The sequence below is a fragment of the Alligator sinensis genome, unplaced genomic scaffold (genome assembly GCF_000455745.1).
Source record: "Alligator sinensis unplaced genomic scaffold, ASM45574v1 scaffold203_1, whole genome shotgun sequence".
NCBI lineage: Eukaryota > Metazoa > Chordata > Crocodylia > Alligatoridae > Alligator > Alligator sinensis.
The window spans coordinates 41,323-56,791 of record NW_005841949.1 but is presented as its reverse complement, the minus strand read 5'-3'; the positions used below and the strand labels follow the sequence as shown (position 1 = coordinate 56,791).

At 47.8% G+C, this 15,469-nt stretch overlaps 1 protein-coding gene across 1 annotated transcript; it reads right to left on the bottom strand.

Moving 5' to 3' along the window:
* Window positions 1-2,090: 2,090 nt before the first annotated feature.
* OGFOD1 (2-oxoglutarate and iron dependent oxygenase domain containing 1) lies at window positions 2,091-15,464 on the bottom strand (the record flags this gene model as incomplete). The annotated part of the gene is made up of 11 exons (XM_025199806.1): window positions 2,091-2,534; window positions 4,851-4,909; window positions 6,499-6,621; window positions 6,767-7,044; window positions 7,175-7,254; window positions 7,891-8,004; window positions 8,420-8,548; window positions 10,688-10,779; window positions 11,328-11,444; window positions 12,327-12,427; window positions 15,283-15,464. Coding segments are annotated over 11 exons (1,437 nt in total), but the record flags the coding sequence as incomplete, so codon positions are not given.
* Between the last annotated feature and the right edge of the window lie 5 nt (window positions 15,465-15,469).

Below are 15,469 nucleotides of genomic sequence, written 5' to 3'. Positions count from 1 at the left end.
TGCCTATGTAACCTCCTCTTGAAGACCCCCAGGGTAGGGGAGAGCACCACCTCCCTTGGGAGCCCATTCCAGACTTTGGCCACTCTAACTGTGAAAAAGTTCTTCCTAATGTCCAGTCTAAATCTGCTCTTTGCTAGCTTATGGCCATTATTTCTTGTAAACCCCAGGGGCGCCTTGGTGAATAAAACCTCACCAATTCCCTTCTGTGCCCCCATTATGAACTTATAGGCAGCCACAAAGTTGCCTCTCAACCTTCTCTTGTGGAGGCTGAAGAGGTCCAGTTGCTCTAGTCTCTCCACACAGGGCTTGGCCTGCAAGCCCTTAACCATATGAGTGGCCCTTCTCTGGACCCTCTCCAGGTTATCCATATCCCTCTTGAAGTGCGGCGCCCAAAATTGCACACAGTACTCCAACTGCGGTCTGACCAGCGCCCGAAAGAGGGGAAGTATTACCTCCTTGGTTCTGTTCGTCATGCATCTGCTGATGCACAATAAAGTGCCATTAGCTTTTCTGATGACTTCATCACACTGACGACACATGTTCCGCTTTCCGCTTCTGTGCCTCCAAGTAGGTCATTTCCTAGGCAGTAGGCATGCTGGACATTTTTCCTCCCTAGGTGCAGCACTTCGCATTTCTTCTTGTTGAATTGCACTGATCTAAGTCCATTACTGGTGTGGTTGTTACACTAGGCTCTAGGCACTAAACAAACTCAGTCCAGAAGCAGGCTGCAGCAGTGTTTACTATAAGTAACTGAGCTAGATGCTGTTCCTTAAAAAAAAAACACAGAACACATCTACTGCAACAGCACCACAGAGTGAGCTGCTTATGTCTCACAGCTGGCACAGCACTTCTGGCAGAGATGTAAGTGCATCTAGCAGGCAGGCAGCTGGATACACCGACTTACTATAGTTTAGTGAAGTCACTTAGTGATTCCATAGCCGATGAGAAACAGTAGCCTATAACCAAAAGGCTACTGTGGTACAAGCAGTACATGCAGTTGGGAAGGCAAAAATAACTCCAAATGAGGCTGTGGGCCCAAAAGCTTATGTGCCTAACTCATCTGGGTTAATCATCTCAGTACTTTTGAGGATCTGGATTAGCCCTTGAATACACTCAGGGACCTGAGAAGAGGTTCCTGGAGACAGAAAACCCTCCTAAGGTCAAGAATGGTTGACAGGCCCTTCCTTACCTCTACTCCACCCAGGCTTTAGCATTAATTCAGATACTACTTGGACCTCTTTCCTAGACTATTAGTGTCCTCTGCATACACAAAGAATGCATGTCCCTGTATTCTTTGCACCAGTGCAAACAGACAGGAGTGGAAGAGGAAAGCTCTCCTCTCTGGTACTTAAGACTGTGAGTTCTTTGGGAAAGGGCTGTTTGTCTTGTGCAGTGCAGTGTTCTAAGGGGAAAAAAATGACTTAAGTTCTCAACAGCTTTCAAACCTCCCCTTCTCCCAGGTACCAGCTCTGCCAGTGGAAAGCGTCCCAATTTTTCCAAGGTGTGAAGCTCTTTACAGAAATTTTTGCATGGAACTTATCCATTTGGCAGCCAGTGCTAACTACTGTATTATGTTTGTGTATATTCGCATACACACACACACTTTGAAATTTAGAGCTTCAGAACAAGCCTGGCTCTTTGACAATAGATTACAGGCTTGCACTGCAAACTTGGGTGCTATAACTGCTTTCATTTCTTCCCCCACACTTTCCTCTGCTTTTGGCTGTCATGTCTTTGGGGTTGTAGGAAGCCACAATTTGTAGCACAGTGGATGCATCTATATTTGGATTAATGTGCCTTTGCTACTGTGCATTAAATTTTGTACTGCTAATATGAAGTACTATATAAATGCACAGTAGCAAAGGCGCATAGTTTTTTTGTGATGCTTGATATTTGGTAGACCAATTCTACTTTGTATTAGCATAGCTTTTGCTGTGACATGCTAATATACAATAGAAATTAGTCTACTGCACATTAAGTGTCTTGTGTAGATGCACCTAGTGAGTTGAAAACTCATTCTGCTGCTCTATTGCCATAACGTGGGTTGAAAATCACATACAGGAGCTATTCAGACTGGGTGTTAGAGATGCAATAGACTCCCTGATTTGTAGCCAGGCTAGCATGGTTGAATGAGTAAGGGAGAATACTGGACAGCAGGACACTAGCTTTCCACTCATTACCACCTATGCATAAGGTCACTTGGACACCAGCAGGATGACAGCTTGTGCAGTAGGGTCTAGTTTGCTCTTCCTCTTCTGGCTCATCCCTGCATTACAGATGCATCCATTAAGAAGCCAATCCAGGCAACTACTCAAATCCAGTTCGACACCATCAAGCCATTCATTTTCAGAGGCTGGTCATGCACAGAACTGTCACTCATAGTAGACGAAAGAGAAATCCCAGAATCCAGGATTGTTTGGATGCTTTTTCAGATGCTCCAAGCTACGGTGATTAATATACTTCACAAATTTCAAAGTCTCTTTGTCCCTGTAAACTAAGGCCAAGCAGTTGTTCTCTGGATTCACCGTCAGCAGCTAGAACAAACAAGACAGGTTGGGGAGAGGTATATTTTCAAAGTGATGACTTAGAAATATTATTCAGAGAACCAGCAACAAGGTAAGTTTCAAGAGACACTTGGAGAAGATCACAAAAGCTTGTAAGTTCATTACTGACCCCATGCAGGACTCATCAGAGAAGAGCTCTGGCCTAAGTCAGAACATGTGGGACGCAGCCCATCTATAATAAAAAAACCCCCAGCTGATACATATTAATATCCAAAAGACTAACTAATCTAAAAGAGTCCTAGCATCTATGGAAGTCCATGGAACCAGACCTAAGTTGTGTCAGGAGCCATATAATCCCACAAGAGCTTACTCTTTAAAGCAAGCACTACCCAAATGATGAACAATTTTTTCAGACATCAACTTTTGAAGCTCAGTCCTGAGCTGTGATCAGCAATTTAGCCTGGAGGATTAAAGACTTGAGGGGGAGAGGGAAGGGCGCTTAATAGCAGCCCTCAACTAGCTGAAGGGTGGTTCTAAAGAAGACAGAGCTAGACTGTTCTCAGTGGTGGCGGATGACAGGACAAGAAGCAAGCTGCAGAAAGGGAAGTTTAGGTTAGATATTAAGAAAAACTCTAACAAGGAGGGTAGGAAAGCACTGGAACAGGTTATGCAGAGAGGCTGTGGAATCTCTACCCTTAGAGGTTTTTAAATCCTGGGTAGACAAAGCCTTGGCTTGGATGATATTATTGGGGATACTCCTGCTTTGAGCAGGGCGTTGGACTAAATGACCTCCCGAGATCCTTTCCAATCCTAATTTTCTATGATATTAATCATTGTACACACAAGGCGGAAAGCAGTCTGTTGCTCCACAGTGGGGCTTAGTCCTGCAGTACACTGTGAATGGGAAAAGCAAGAAGAACCTTCAGGCAGTTATAAAACAACTAGCCAATTGCCCGTCAAGAATGACAGCAGGGGAGGGGGCTGGGATGGAGTGTTGCCACCTAATGCCCCATGCTGCTGCTGTTCTGCCTCTTGCAGGGAGCAGGGTGGGGGAGCCGAGGCCAGCAGCACTGTATGGTCCTTGGTGCATCTTCGGAATCACAGCGGCGTTCCCCCATGCTTGGACCATTCTGATGGCTGTTTCCAGGGGCGTGTGGAGGTGGAAAGCTCACAAGCAGTGGCCACAACCACCACTGCTGGGGACTGAGGGAGCAAGGATGTGTTGGGAGGGAAGACATGGAGTGTCTGCCAGCTGATGGCACTCCGGGTGGGGCTTTCCCCAACACCTGCCCTTCTCTCAGCTTGAGCAGGCGGGCAGACAGGCGGAGATGGGGGGAACAGAGTATGCCCTGGAGTGCAGCAGCGGAGGCACCGCTGGGCCCCTGTGCTGCCACCCCCCCCCCCCCACCCCATTCTGTGCCTGCTTCCAGGAGCAGGTCTGGGGGGGGGCAAGGGCAGCAGTGCCCCTCTGCAAGTTGCACATGCCCTCCCTGGCCGGGGGCGGGGTTGGAGGGGGATGCATATGGTGGTTGCTAGCACACCACTGCACCTTGCGCTGCATTCCTGTGGCTGGAAAGATGCACAAGGCATGGTGTGGTAGCAGCTGCCTCTCCCCTGGCCAGGTGGGCATGTACACCACACAGAGGGGCACTGCTGCCCTTGGCCCCCGGCCCTGCTCTGGGCAAATGGTGTGAGGCACGGCGGCAGCAGTGCAGTGGCCCCCTCCATTCACACGTGGCAGCTGCCAACACCAGTGCACCGCCACAGCTGTGCCCTGAGCTGCTTGCCCAGAGCAGGGGTGAGAGCAGCGGTGCCCCTATGGGCCTCACATGCCTGCCTGGCCAGGGGGAGGGGGGTTCACATGCAGCAGCCGTCACCACAATGCCATGCCCCATGTCCTATGCGATTTTCCTGCCACTGGTCGCAGGCCAGCAGTGCGGCGGTGGTGGCAGCTGTGGTATGTGAGCTCCACCTTCCCCCTTGGCTGGGTGGCGCATGTGTGGCCTCCACCAGGGGCACTGCTGCCCTTGCCCCCCCACCCCACTCCTGGGAGTGGGCACAGAGTGAGCTGAGGTGGGGGAGTTAAAGATCCCTCAGGTAGGAGCCAGTACCACTTCCCTTCCCAGCCCTTCTGCAAACAGCTCTTGCAAGCTGGAACTCAGCCAGTCTGCAGAGCTCTTTTCGTAAGAGGGAAATCTGCGGGTTTCCCCGATAACGCAGATTTCCCTTTTTTCTCCAATTCAGCCGGGAAGTCTGTGGTTTTCTCCATTTTTCTGTGGGAAACAGAAAGCCTGGATCCCTGCTGATTAGCAAATCCATGAAGAAATTAACCCGCTAACTCCTTACCTCTTCATCTTCACCCTTAGCAATATAGGAGGTAAAGCCACCATATTCTGCATCCCAATCTGAGAGAGAGAGAGAGAGAGAGAGAGAATGAATGAATGAATATCAACTGGAGGGCTAAACAATCCTGGCTCCTCCCAAGGGCTAAAGTGTCTGCACCTTGAATTCCCAAAGTTTGCCGCTATTAGTTTTGTCATAACCAAATGAGTTGAGTGCCCCTGTCACAATAGAACTGCCCTGAACCACAGTTACTTTCAAATTTGGTACGTTCTGCCTCATTAGCTATTCCCACCTGGCAGTCTGTTATTGGCTACCCTAAACGTATAAAAATCCGTGCAGCTTCCGCCCAAGTCGGAGAGCTCTGAGCACATGGTAGAGTATGGAGAACTTTGCCACGTGGCAGAGAAAAGCTGGCAGACTGGCCATCTTCCAACATCTCCCCGTCACTGTCTGTTCCCGACGTATCCTTCATCCTGCATGCTTGTTACTGTCTACAAACTCGCCGGTTCGTTTGGTTGCCAGTTACCTGTAACTACGCAAGCAACTCGTTACCTGTAACTACGTAAGCAACCTTACCACCTGCGTCGTGGCCACCAGCGGCGTAAGTAAAGTTAAAGTAAAAGTTACTTTGCAACCAATACGCTGTGTTCTGCCTCTCTATCCACCAGCCCTGCCTGACGGCCGAGTAATCAGCAATCCTCAAGTTGGCTCCGGCCGTCTGAGACAAGTTTGTCCCTAGTTTGCCTAGTGCCAAATATTTTCATTCAGAGATGTAAGTTTGAACCCCATTGCCCACTAGTACCAAGGGGCATCCCCAGACTCCCTGTATGCCTAGTGGGTTACTGTCACCCCGTTCCATACCTACATCTCTACAATGGAGTCTAAGGGTTTAGTTGAAAGTACAGGGAATAACCAGAACAGGTTAGGTTGCTTTTGCAGTGGGCTCACCATTGGCTCTGGCTCCAGCTTCCTTTAGGGCTGTTAGCAGCTGTCCAAGATTACAAAATATTTGATTACTTAGGCCTAAGTTTTGGGGGGTGCCTAGCTTGAACCCAGGTTCACAAAGCAGAAGGGGCCCAACATACCTCAAATCACTTGATGCCTTTGAAAAAAAATGGGGAGGGGGTTATGTATTATGGCTTTGTCAGGGATAGTGACCTGAACTAATCAAGAAGGAAGCAGCTCCTCTGTACTCCTGCCTCTGGATTCATGCCCCCCATCACTGCTGCTCTGAGTGAAGAGTCCCAGAAAAGTTCCCTGAAACATTTTCCACCCTCTACCCTCCCTGCCATTACATAGTCAGCTGGAGGAACTGCAAGTGGCAGCCTCTCTCTCAGAGCACTACCTCATGGTCTATGGAACAAAAGCACCTGTTTTGGAAGTGAACCCTGCATTAGTACTCGGCAGTACAGACCACTACTGGGGCCTGATTTGGCTCTGCCACTCAAATCCTTCTGCAAATGACTATCAGCAGAAGCATTGGGTCATGTTACATAGGACTAGGGAGCAGCAGGGAGGAGCCTTCCCTTCAGAGAAGAGCTGGAGTGATTTGGCAGTTTTAAAAATAACAGACAAGGCCAGATGATTGTAAACCCCTTTTTTTCCCCTCTTGGCTGAGGCTAGTGAGAAACTCTGGGTCTCTCCTACCTACCTTCGCAGCCACAGAAAAACATCAGGTCCAGGGCAAACTCTGTTGCTTGAGTGTCATGGACTAGAGTGTAGCAACCATTCATCCACTGCCTCAGCTCCCCCACACACATAGGGACACTTGTGCCTAGAGGAGGGAAGCAAGTATATGAACAGCCAGGCTGGAGCAAGAGGCTGCACAATGGGACATTGATGGGAACGTTGCCATTGTCCCTGTTAGGGCAAGAATATCACATTTGGTCTTCAACTTGGAACCTGCTGCTTTTACTTACTATTCCGTGGTTCACCCTCGGCAGTTTTGAGGAAGTTTTCCGGCTGGCCTCTTTGATCAGCATTGCCACTGGTCTCTCTTTCCTTAGCCCTGGAGGAGTCCTGACCAGCACAGTCTGCAGCCCTCTCCTCTTCTCCCTCCTCATCTGAGGAAGCCAGGAAGTGCAGCTTTAGACCCGTGAAATTAGAGAGCAACAGGAACAAGGCCTCTGAGCGGAAGAACTCCAAGCAATTCTTCAGGATGTCCGGAAGGCTCCCCTCCTCAGCCATCTCATAGCATCTGAAAAATAGTGGAGTTACAAGAGGCAGGTAAGGCTTCACTGTTCACACTTCTGGGGAGAGATGTGCTACTGCAACCTCAAGGCAGAATGCAGGTGGCCTAGTTAACTAACAGCTTGGTGCAGCCCTACCTTTTATTGGGGGGTCCCCGTCTGGTCCATTTGATGTCTTCTTTCTCTAGAGCCTCACACACCAACTGAAATTTCTCTTTCTACGGGAGAGGCACATGGAAGAACTCAAACACCTTTGCTTCCCACAATTTCCTAGCATGCTAACACTAACTACTCAGTGCTCCTGCTCTAGGCACTACAATGTTGGTTCTTTGAACCATTACTCCCCACATCCAGGGGCAGGAGAAATGATTATGGTTGTTCAGTGCCCTTCACACTTTGTATTGAAAAGTTCTAAGTAGGTGTGAAAGGCAAATTCTCCACCCACTTGTATAGGTAACAGGTTACCTGTGTTATATAGGTCCTACAGCTCCTATGGTAAAGCAAATGACACCGCACAGTCACTCCTGGTTACATGTCTCATGAGTGGCATGGAAAGGTTTTTGCTGCTAGTATGAAGAGGAGGAGGTTGGAACAACGCTTGTGGTTCTCACTGTGCATCCCTGTGCACAACGTGAACCACAGGCTACATAACAGTGCCAGGCATCTGTGCGGGCAAGTGTTTAGCCTACATTTCCTCTATTCCTGCCTGAACAAAACAGCTGGTGCGCTAGTCCTCAGACACACAGATGGGCACCATACCAGTCACCATGCGATCCCTGCCAGTTGTGCAACTTTCAGGACAAGCCCACATAGAAAACATCGTTCTTTGTATTCAGCCTGTTTCCTGGACCCACTTTAAAGAAATCCTTTAGGAAAGTCTCTGATCGATCCTCAAATTCCTCCTGGATCTGAGCTTGGGAAACCATGTCCAAATAAACAGGATTGACCCAGTTGTACAAGATTTCATGCTGAAACAGAACCAGAGTCTTAGCGTGAACGCTGGATATGAAGTTACAGAAATGATGGAATCTTTCCCCTTCCCTCCTCACTTAACAACCAAAAGGCTTCAGCTCACCCCCATCTGTCCATGACATTTGCAACAGTCCATACACCAGAACCACTAAAAATGAAAGCTCCTGAATTCTCCCCCAACTAACTACTACTACTACTACTAAGACCTTGCTCCTCAGCACTTTTGAACCATGATCTCAAAGCCAATGGATGTACAGGGAAAAGGAGAAAGATGTTAAGCAGCTGTACACACCATGCTGAGGAAAACAGGAGAGTCCCAAGAGACAGGGGAACTACCTCCTTGATTGTATCCCTTCTGCAGTATCCTGCAAACATGGGAGGTGGCTGGATGAATAAATACTTTCTGCTTACATCATAGGGGATGTGTGGACTTCGTGGCAAGGGGGCTTCAGTGTAGCCAGGAGGCCTTGCCACTGATGGACCATGAAACCAGCCACTCACAGACAAGCGGCACTTCTCTTTGGACAGGACTTCCGATACCTACAAAGAAAAAGTAAAGAACATGTTACCATTTATGTTACGGTGCACTTGGGGGGGAAAGAGGATGGGGCAGCCAAAGGAAGCATCCTGTTGCACTGGGCACTGCACAGACCCAGAGTAAGAGGTGAATCCTGCCCCAAAGAGCAGACAGAAAAGACAGACAAAGCATAATCCTTCGCACTTTGCTGATGGCAACTGATGGACAGAAGTTGCACGATTTCCTCATGCCTGCATCTGAGCCATGTGCCACACCCAGCTCTCTTGAATCCCAGTTCAAATCCTAAGCATCCACCCAGCCAGGCCAAGGCTGCTGCCCACAAGCAAGAGAGGACACATCCTTTGCCACTTACTGGAATCCTATCTCCCAGAATCTGCAAAATACGTTTACCAGGGTTATTCATGCAACACAGAGGCATACACGCAGGTGCTATGGGAAGAAGTTGCAGACCACAGGCTATAGCCACATAGCAGCAAACCTCAGCTGTTTTGGTTTCTAACTTTTAGGTGCCATTGAACCACTGCTTGTCAAGACACAGCTGTTTTAGGCTCTCAACCAAGGGGCAAAACTTTATCATTATGCTTAGCCTCAAGCACTCTTCTTCAAATTAAATTTCTCATTCAGCAGTGGGGCTTGTGGATTTCTGCATTATGTTTATGACTGAGTAGCGTTAGATTTGACACGCAACAGCCAGACTGATGTGGACAGGAGCAAAACTGGTTAAAGGATTAAGTCCATGTTCCAGTATATTAACAAGGAAGGCTGGCTTGTGATAAGGGTTGACAGCTGGTAGCGTGTTATTCACTCCTGTGACACCTAAAAATGCTTTGAATTATTATTAAAACTCTTAACTAGAGAGCAGAAAAATGTCCCCCATATCTAAGTATGCTACAAGCAGCCTAGCAGTCTTCTTGCTAGGCATCCAGAGCTGGGACCATGTTGTACTAGGAGGTCTTGGATAAAAGCTCTCTTCCAAACCAGGAAAGTTGGACTGAGATCCAGAGACATGTTAGGAAGGAAGGACAGGATGCTCCTTGCTGGATGTTTGAGAAGAAGGATTTTTGCTGGCTTGTCTGTACATGGCCAGCCAGCCTGCTATCATTTATTGGCAACAAAATGACAACTAGATTTAGGGATCACAGATACTCAAGGAAATATGAATTCAACATCTGGAAGCCTGTGATTAAGATAACTTTTGGTAAAGTCAGTTGAGCCTTAAATGCCTGTGCTAACAGCAGAGACTGGATATGGGAAAGGATGATACTAATACTTAGGATTAAGTTTAAGTTAGCTGGAGGCGATTGCAGGGCTAAGGGCATGGACAGATGAATGATTATACTACTTTACAGACCGGGGTTGGGGGGAGGATGTATTGATTGTGAATGCATGTCAACTAATCCACTGCACCTCCTTCATCTGTCTGTTTATATCCCACAGTATGTGAAACACTTCCATTTGCTAAGGGATACAACGGACATACAAAACAACCAGAGTGGATTCAGTTGATTGTGCTGTAAGAATCTCCCATTTAAAAGCAGTGCAATTATTTAATCTGTCAATGCCCGCAGTTATGAATGCACAGGGCTTTATATGTCTCTATAGGTCAGTAAATTGCCAGCTGACAACAGCTCAGGGAATGGCCAGCAGGGATTTCTGTTATTTATGTCACCCTTACTTTATGATGTTATATTTTGCTAAAACCCCAACCCATCCAGCTGAGCATCTGGCTAGCCTTTGAGCTCATTCCCATTGGTGCCCCCCCTACCGTTCTTCCATTCGTTGCTACACTTATATTATTAGCACACTCAGAGAAATCAGAATCTATGATAAACAAAGCCAGGGCCAGCATGTCACTTGGGGAATCTATACAGAATGGATGAAGCTGGAGTCAACATGCTACTCAGAAAATTCTTACAGTCTGCCTGTCTTCATGTTGTTCTGTAGCCTGATCCTCATTAGGAACCCACAAATATCTAACATGGCTAGATTAGACAGGACACTGACTTAGCACCCAGTTACAAGTCAGATCATAAGTTCACGTGGCTAAACAATGGATCCCAGTTGTGATGGTTACCTTACAACCCTGAGGTACTAGTAGAATGAGTGTTTATAATGATCATGCTTGAAGGGTAGCTCCTCACCTGGTGAAAAGAGACTGGAGACACTTCAAAGAAGACCAGGGAGTTCCATGAGGGGACTAATGACTTGACAACCTGCAGGGGTTGAACGTGCTCTGAAATGGAAGAAACTCCGTGTGCATGTTATGGTTCTACTAGGAACTCCCACAAAAGCCCAAGCTGTTTGGATCCAGAACCTTTGGGATTGGTTGCTCCTGCTGGCTACACAGGATGAGGCTCCACAGAAAGAACACAGTGCAACTCCCTCCCACCAGTGCAAGCACGTCCCCTTGCACAATTTCACTCCCAACCACAGATAACACAAGGCAGAAATGCAGCTCTTGGCATCACCCCTAGGCTGCCACCCTTCATAGCAGTTGCTCAGACACAAAGGATCCTCATCCTCATTTATAGAGTCAATCGCAGTGCTCTTCCTTAAATTCTCAGCTGTCACCCAGGAGTACAGCCTCAAGCAACTGCTGCAGCCCTTCTTCTGAGCAGCCCACACCTCATCCTGTCCTCATTGACAAAGCTGTGCATCCTCACCCTGCCCTGTCACTTCACAGGCATTTAGGGATTGCTGTATAAGGACAGACAAGCTACCAAGCTTCTCAAGCTCTTCCCTGAAACAAACACCTTCCATCACCTGGCATCAAGGTCCTACCATCTGTACTGTACAGGTCCAGAGTGCCTCCATCACACTTTTCCCATGGTGGAACAAGGTACAGAATGAAGGCGATTCTCCGCCCCTCCAGCTCATCATCATGACACAGCAGGACATCTGCAATCACAAATGTTTGCATCTCTGGGATGCTCTGGATGTTTCAATGGCTGTTTCCCTAACTAAGACCTGTTGCTGGGAGGGATACAGGAAGGAAATCCAATCCCTTCTCCAGAGCTGCATCTTCACCTGGTCCCAAATCAAGCCAATTCCCAGACCCTGAAGGAGGAATTTCCTCTGGATTCTATTGCAGTGTCACTGCATGGACCAGTCCTCCCAAGTACGTCTAATATTTTTCCCACATTCTTCCTCTTGTGGTTACTCAGAGAAGAAATCTCTCAGCTCCACACGCTCCAATCTTCAGTTGTATAAAATGCCCTGAGCACATTCACGTATGCTGAGGGCTACTACAATGACAGCACTGGTGACTGCAGGACTATCTGCACAGCCAGGACAGCACGGGCAAGAACTTTTTTACCTAAGATGTTCTTGTTAAGTCACCAAATGTGACTTAACCCTACCCTTCAGGAACCACCACCAAGAGGAGGTTAGCGGTCACAACCCAGTCAGCCTGGGGTGGCAAAGTCATCCAGCTCATAAGATGAGATATGATTGTCAGACACTGGAATCTTAACTGTTGCTTCCAGACCCTGAATTCCCTGCCCTACTGCAGAAACAGACAGGATCCAGGGAGCCCCTGATCTGTCTGTGTTTCTCCAAGGACCTGGAAGGCTCCTGAGTATACTGGGCCCCAGTTTAAACTACTACCAGCAGAAATATCCAGCCCAACAGATCTTCCCCATTTTCTTATTGCTTTGAGTCTTTGCTTTGCTGGGTGACAGCTCTGTAGTGTGCTAGGAGGCCTTTGTTACTGGGGTTCTCTGTTGCAATATAATGCTCTTTACCCCAAAGAAACTTCAAGAAGACCTGCTGCTAGCTCACCTGTATATTCATACTTGGCACAGGACAGGTCGATAGTTGGTTCCAGCTCAATCTGAGTGACAGCAGAAAGCCACGGTCGGAACTCGTCAAGCAGAACTTTCCTAAGGGGACAAGCACAGGGATGCTGGGACAGGTGTCACCTCAGCTACAGCCAAGGGTACAGAGCCCAGCCCTGGACCTACTATGTTATACCTGTGGGGTGAAGACAGAGAGAGCGAGCGTTTTGCATACATGAGCAACCCTACACTGGGGGTTCCCAGGCCCAGGCCGCAGCCTAGATCTAGGCTGCAAAGGGTTGGCTGCCAGTGTGCAGGAGGTCTGGCTGCTGGATTGGAAGTGACTGCAGACTGGAAGTGACCGACATGCTGTAGACTGGCAGCCAACCTGTTTTTATACGGACTATAAAAAACGGTTGGCTAACTGCCCACAGTATGCTGGTCACTGCTGGTCCGCAGTTTGCCGGTCCATGATCACTTCCGGTCTACAGCTTGCCAGTCCTCAGCCTAAAAAGGTTGGGAACCTCTGCCCTGTACCACCCGCATCAGAAGAGAGAGCGGCCTCGCTCACGAGAGCAATTTAGCAACAAAGCAGCGAGGAGGGAACCAGAGGAAGATTCCAAATGTCCAGCATGAAACATCAACAGCTTTTTCAGAGTGAGAAAAAAGGGGTTTTCCTCCAAACAGAGCAGAAATGAGTCCAATTTCTGGAGAGGACTGTTTTATTGCTTACTTAAGCACTGTGCCTTTTTCTCCCTTTCTGAAATGTTTCTTGGGAGAGTATCCAAAGCGGGGAGGAGAAGTTCTTGTTTAATGACAACAGCTTTGGACAAACGAAAAACCAAGGCACAAGACCAACATCCTCGATAGGTTTGTGAATGCAGAGGGTGGACAACTAGAAGTGGTTCATTCTGAAACAGTGGAGAAAGCCGGAAGGAGGCCCTCCCACCTGCCTCATTGTCTCAGCTGGGCCAAAGCTCGCAGCTGTGTTAGATTTCATAGACATCAGGGCTGGAAGGGACCTCGGAAGATCATCGAGTCCAGCCCCCTGCCCAAAGGGCAGGAAGTCAGCTGGGATCATAGGATCCCAGCAAGATAAGCATCCAGTTTCATCTTGAAGGTGTTCAATGAAGGCGCTTGAACCACCTCCGGTGGCAGGCTGTTCCAGACCTTGGGGGCTCGGACAGTAAAGAAGTTCTTCCTTATGTCCAGCCTGAAACGATCTTGAAGGAGTTTGTGACCATTCGACCTCGTCATCCCTTGGGGCGCTCTGGTGAACAAACGTTCCCCCAGATACTGGTGGTCACCCCTGATAAACTTGTAGGTGGCCATCAGATCACCCCTGAGCCTGCGCTTTTTCAGGCTAAAGAGCCCCAGGGCTCTCAGCCTGTCATCGTAGGGTCTGCTTCCCTGACCTCTGATCATGCGCGTGGCTCTTCTCTGGACTCTCTCAAGCTTCTCCACATCCTTTTTGAATTGTGGAGCCCAAACCTGGACACAGTACTCCAGCTGCGGCCTCACTAAGGCTGAGTACAGGGGGAGAATGACGTCCCGGGATTTGCTTGAGAAGCATCTATGGATTAAAATGAAATAAAATAACTGTATAGCTTCTCTTTAACAAAGAACTATTTCAAAATTGAGTGGCGTAACTATACCCCAATTGCTCTTGAAAAAAATACATCCAGTTCTGAAGACTTCAAAGCAAGTCACAAGACAATCTGTATGTACTTTCAGGCATTATTCAATCCAGGAATTTTAAATGATTTTTTTTTAAACAGAATATGCCATTCAGAAAATGTCATCACTACATTCTTCGAGGTCCTACTTGATATTTTTAATTTAAATTATTAATAGATTAATAGTAAATATAGGGTGCAAGTATTTAAAAATTTTAACAAATGTCATCAAGAAGAAAATTCACTAAAATTTAATTAAAAAAAAGTCAATTAAAAAAGGCCAAAGTATTTATTCTACCACTTTGCTTTTAGTCAATAGCAACAGAATCGCAAGTCTACTCACTGGAAGTTTTATACTGTAATGATTAAAAACTGATGGGAGTGGCAAATTATGACAGATCAGTGTTAAAAAGGAATTTGGATCTCATGGCTCAGAACCTGCACCATGTTTTCTTTCCTATATAAAGCCAGAAGGGACTTCCCTTGCATTTGTAGCATACATTGGCAATTATGCTGTCCTTTTTGACTGAAAGGACAGTACAGAGCTAAAAAAAAGAAATGAGGACTTCCTAGAAAAGCCAATCAGGAAGAGAGGAACTAGCCACTTAAAAACCAGAGAAAGGAGGGAAGGCAGTTCATAAATATCAATGACAAAAGGATGAGGCAACAAACGCCTAAAGGCAAGCAAGACTGTAACCCCTGAAAGGAAGAGGAGCAGCAGAAGTTTGCAACTATTATCATATCCTCAGTGTAGAAACAGAAGTGACCTCTGAAGATCTTGCTGGTTACACAGAACGCAACACTATCTAAAACAGTTTTGAATGGCTACTCAGCCCAAACCACAAGAAAAATCAAGCAGGCCCACAAGAGATCTTCAGCTATCCAAAACTGACTGGGTATTGACTGTGAAGGAGAGTCAGGGTAACATTTTGGGGACTAGCAAACTACAGGACAAATATGCTATCTTCTTGGAGCTTGGACACAAGATACAACTTTAAAATTGAATAGGCTTCTGAGGTCAACCAACAAAAATCTAACTGGGATGGTTCACACTGTTGCTCAGAATATAGCACAGGCTGTTTCAGAGAACTGGAAAGTGTGCTGAAGGAATCCCTGGAGAGCCAGGGGGGCTGCTGTGCCCTCTTGCTGCCTTTCCTCCGAGATGGAATAGACTTATGTTGTGCATTGAGGATCGCTCCCTTGAGGAGCAACCACTCCTCTTGAACTCCCCTCTCCCTGTGGTCACAGTCCCTTAGGACCTCACTGACAAGCCTCCTGTGTTACCTGAGCGCGGAGATGTGCGGCTCCTTCTTCTCCTTCAGGTCGTCGGACTGGAGCGGGTGGAGAAATGGGAGGCGGCGTTGGGCGCAGCTCCGAGGCAGCGGAACGTCCCCGCCCCGCGGGGGCCCCTGTCCCGCTTCCCCAGGACACGGTTCCCCCGCCCGCCGAACAAGCGGCGAGCCGCTGCCCC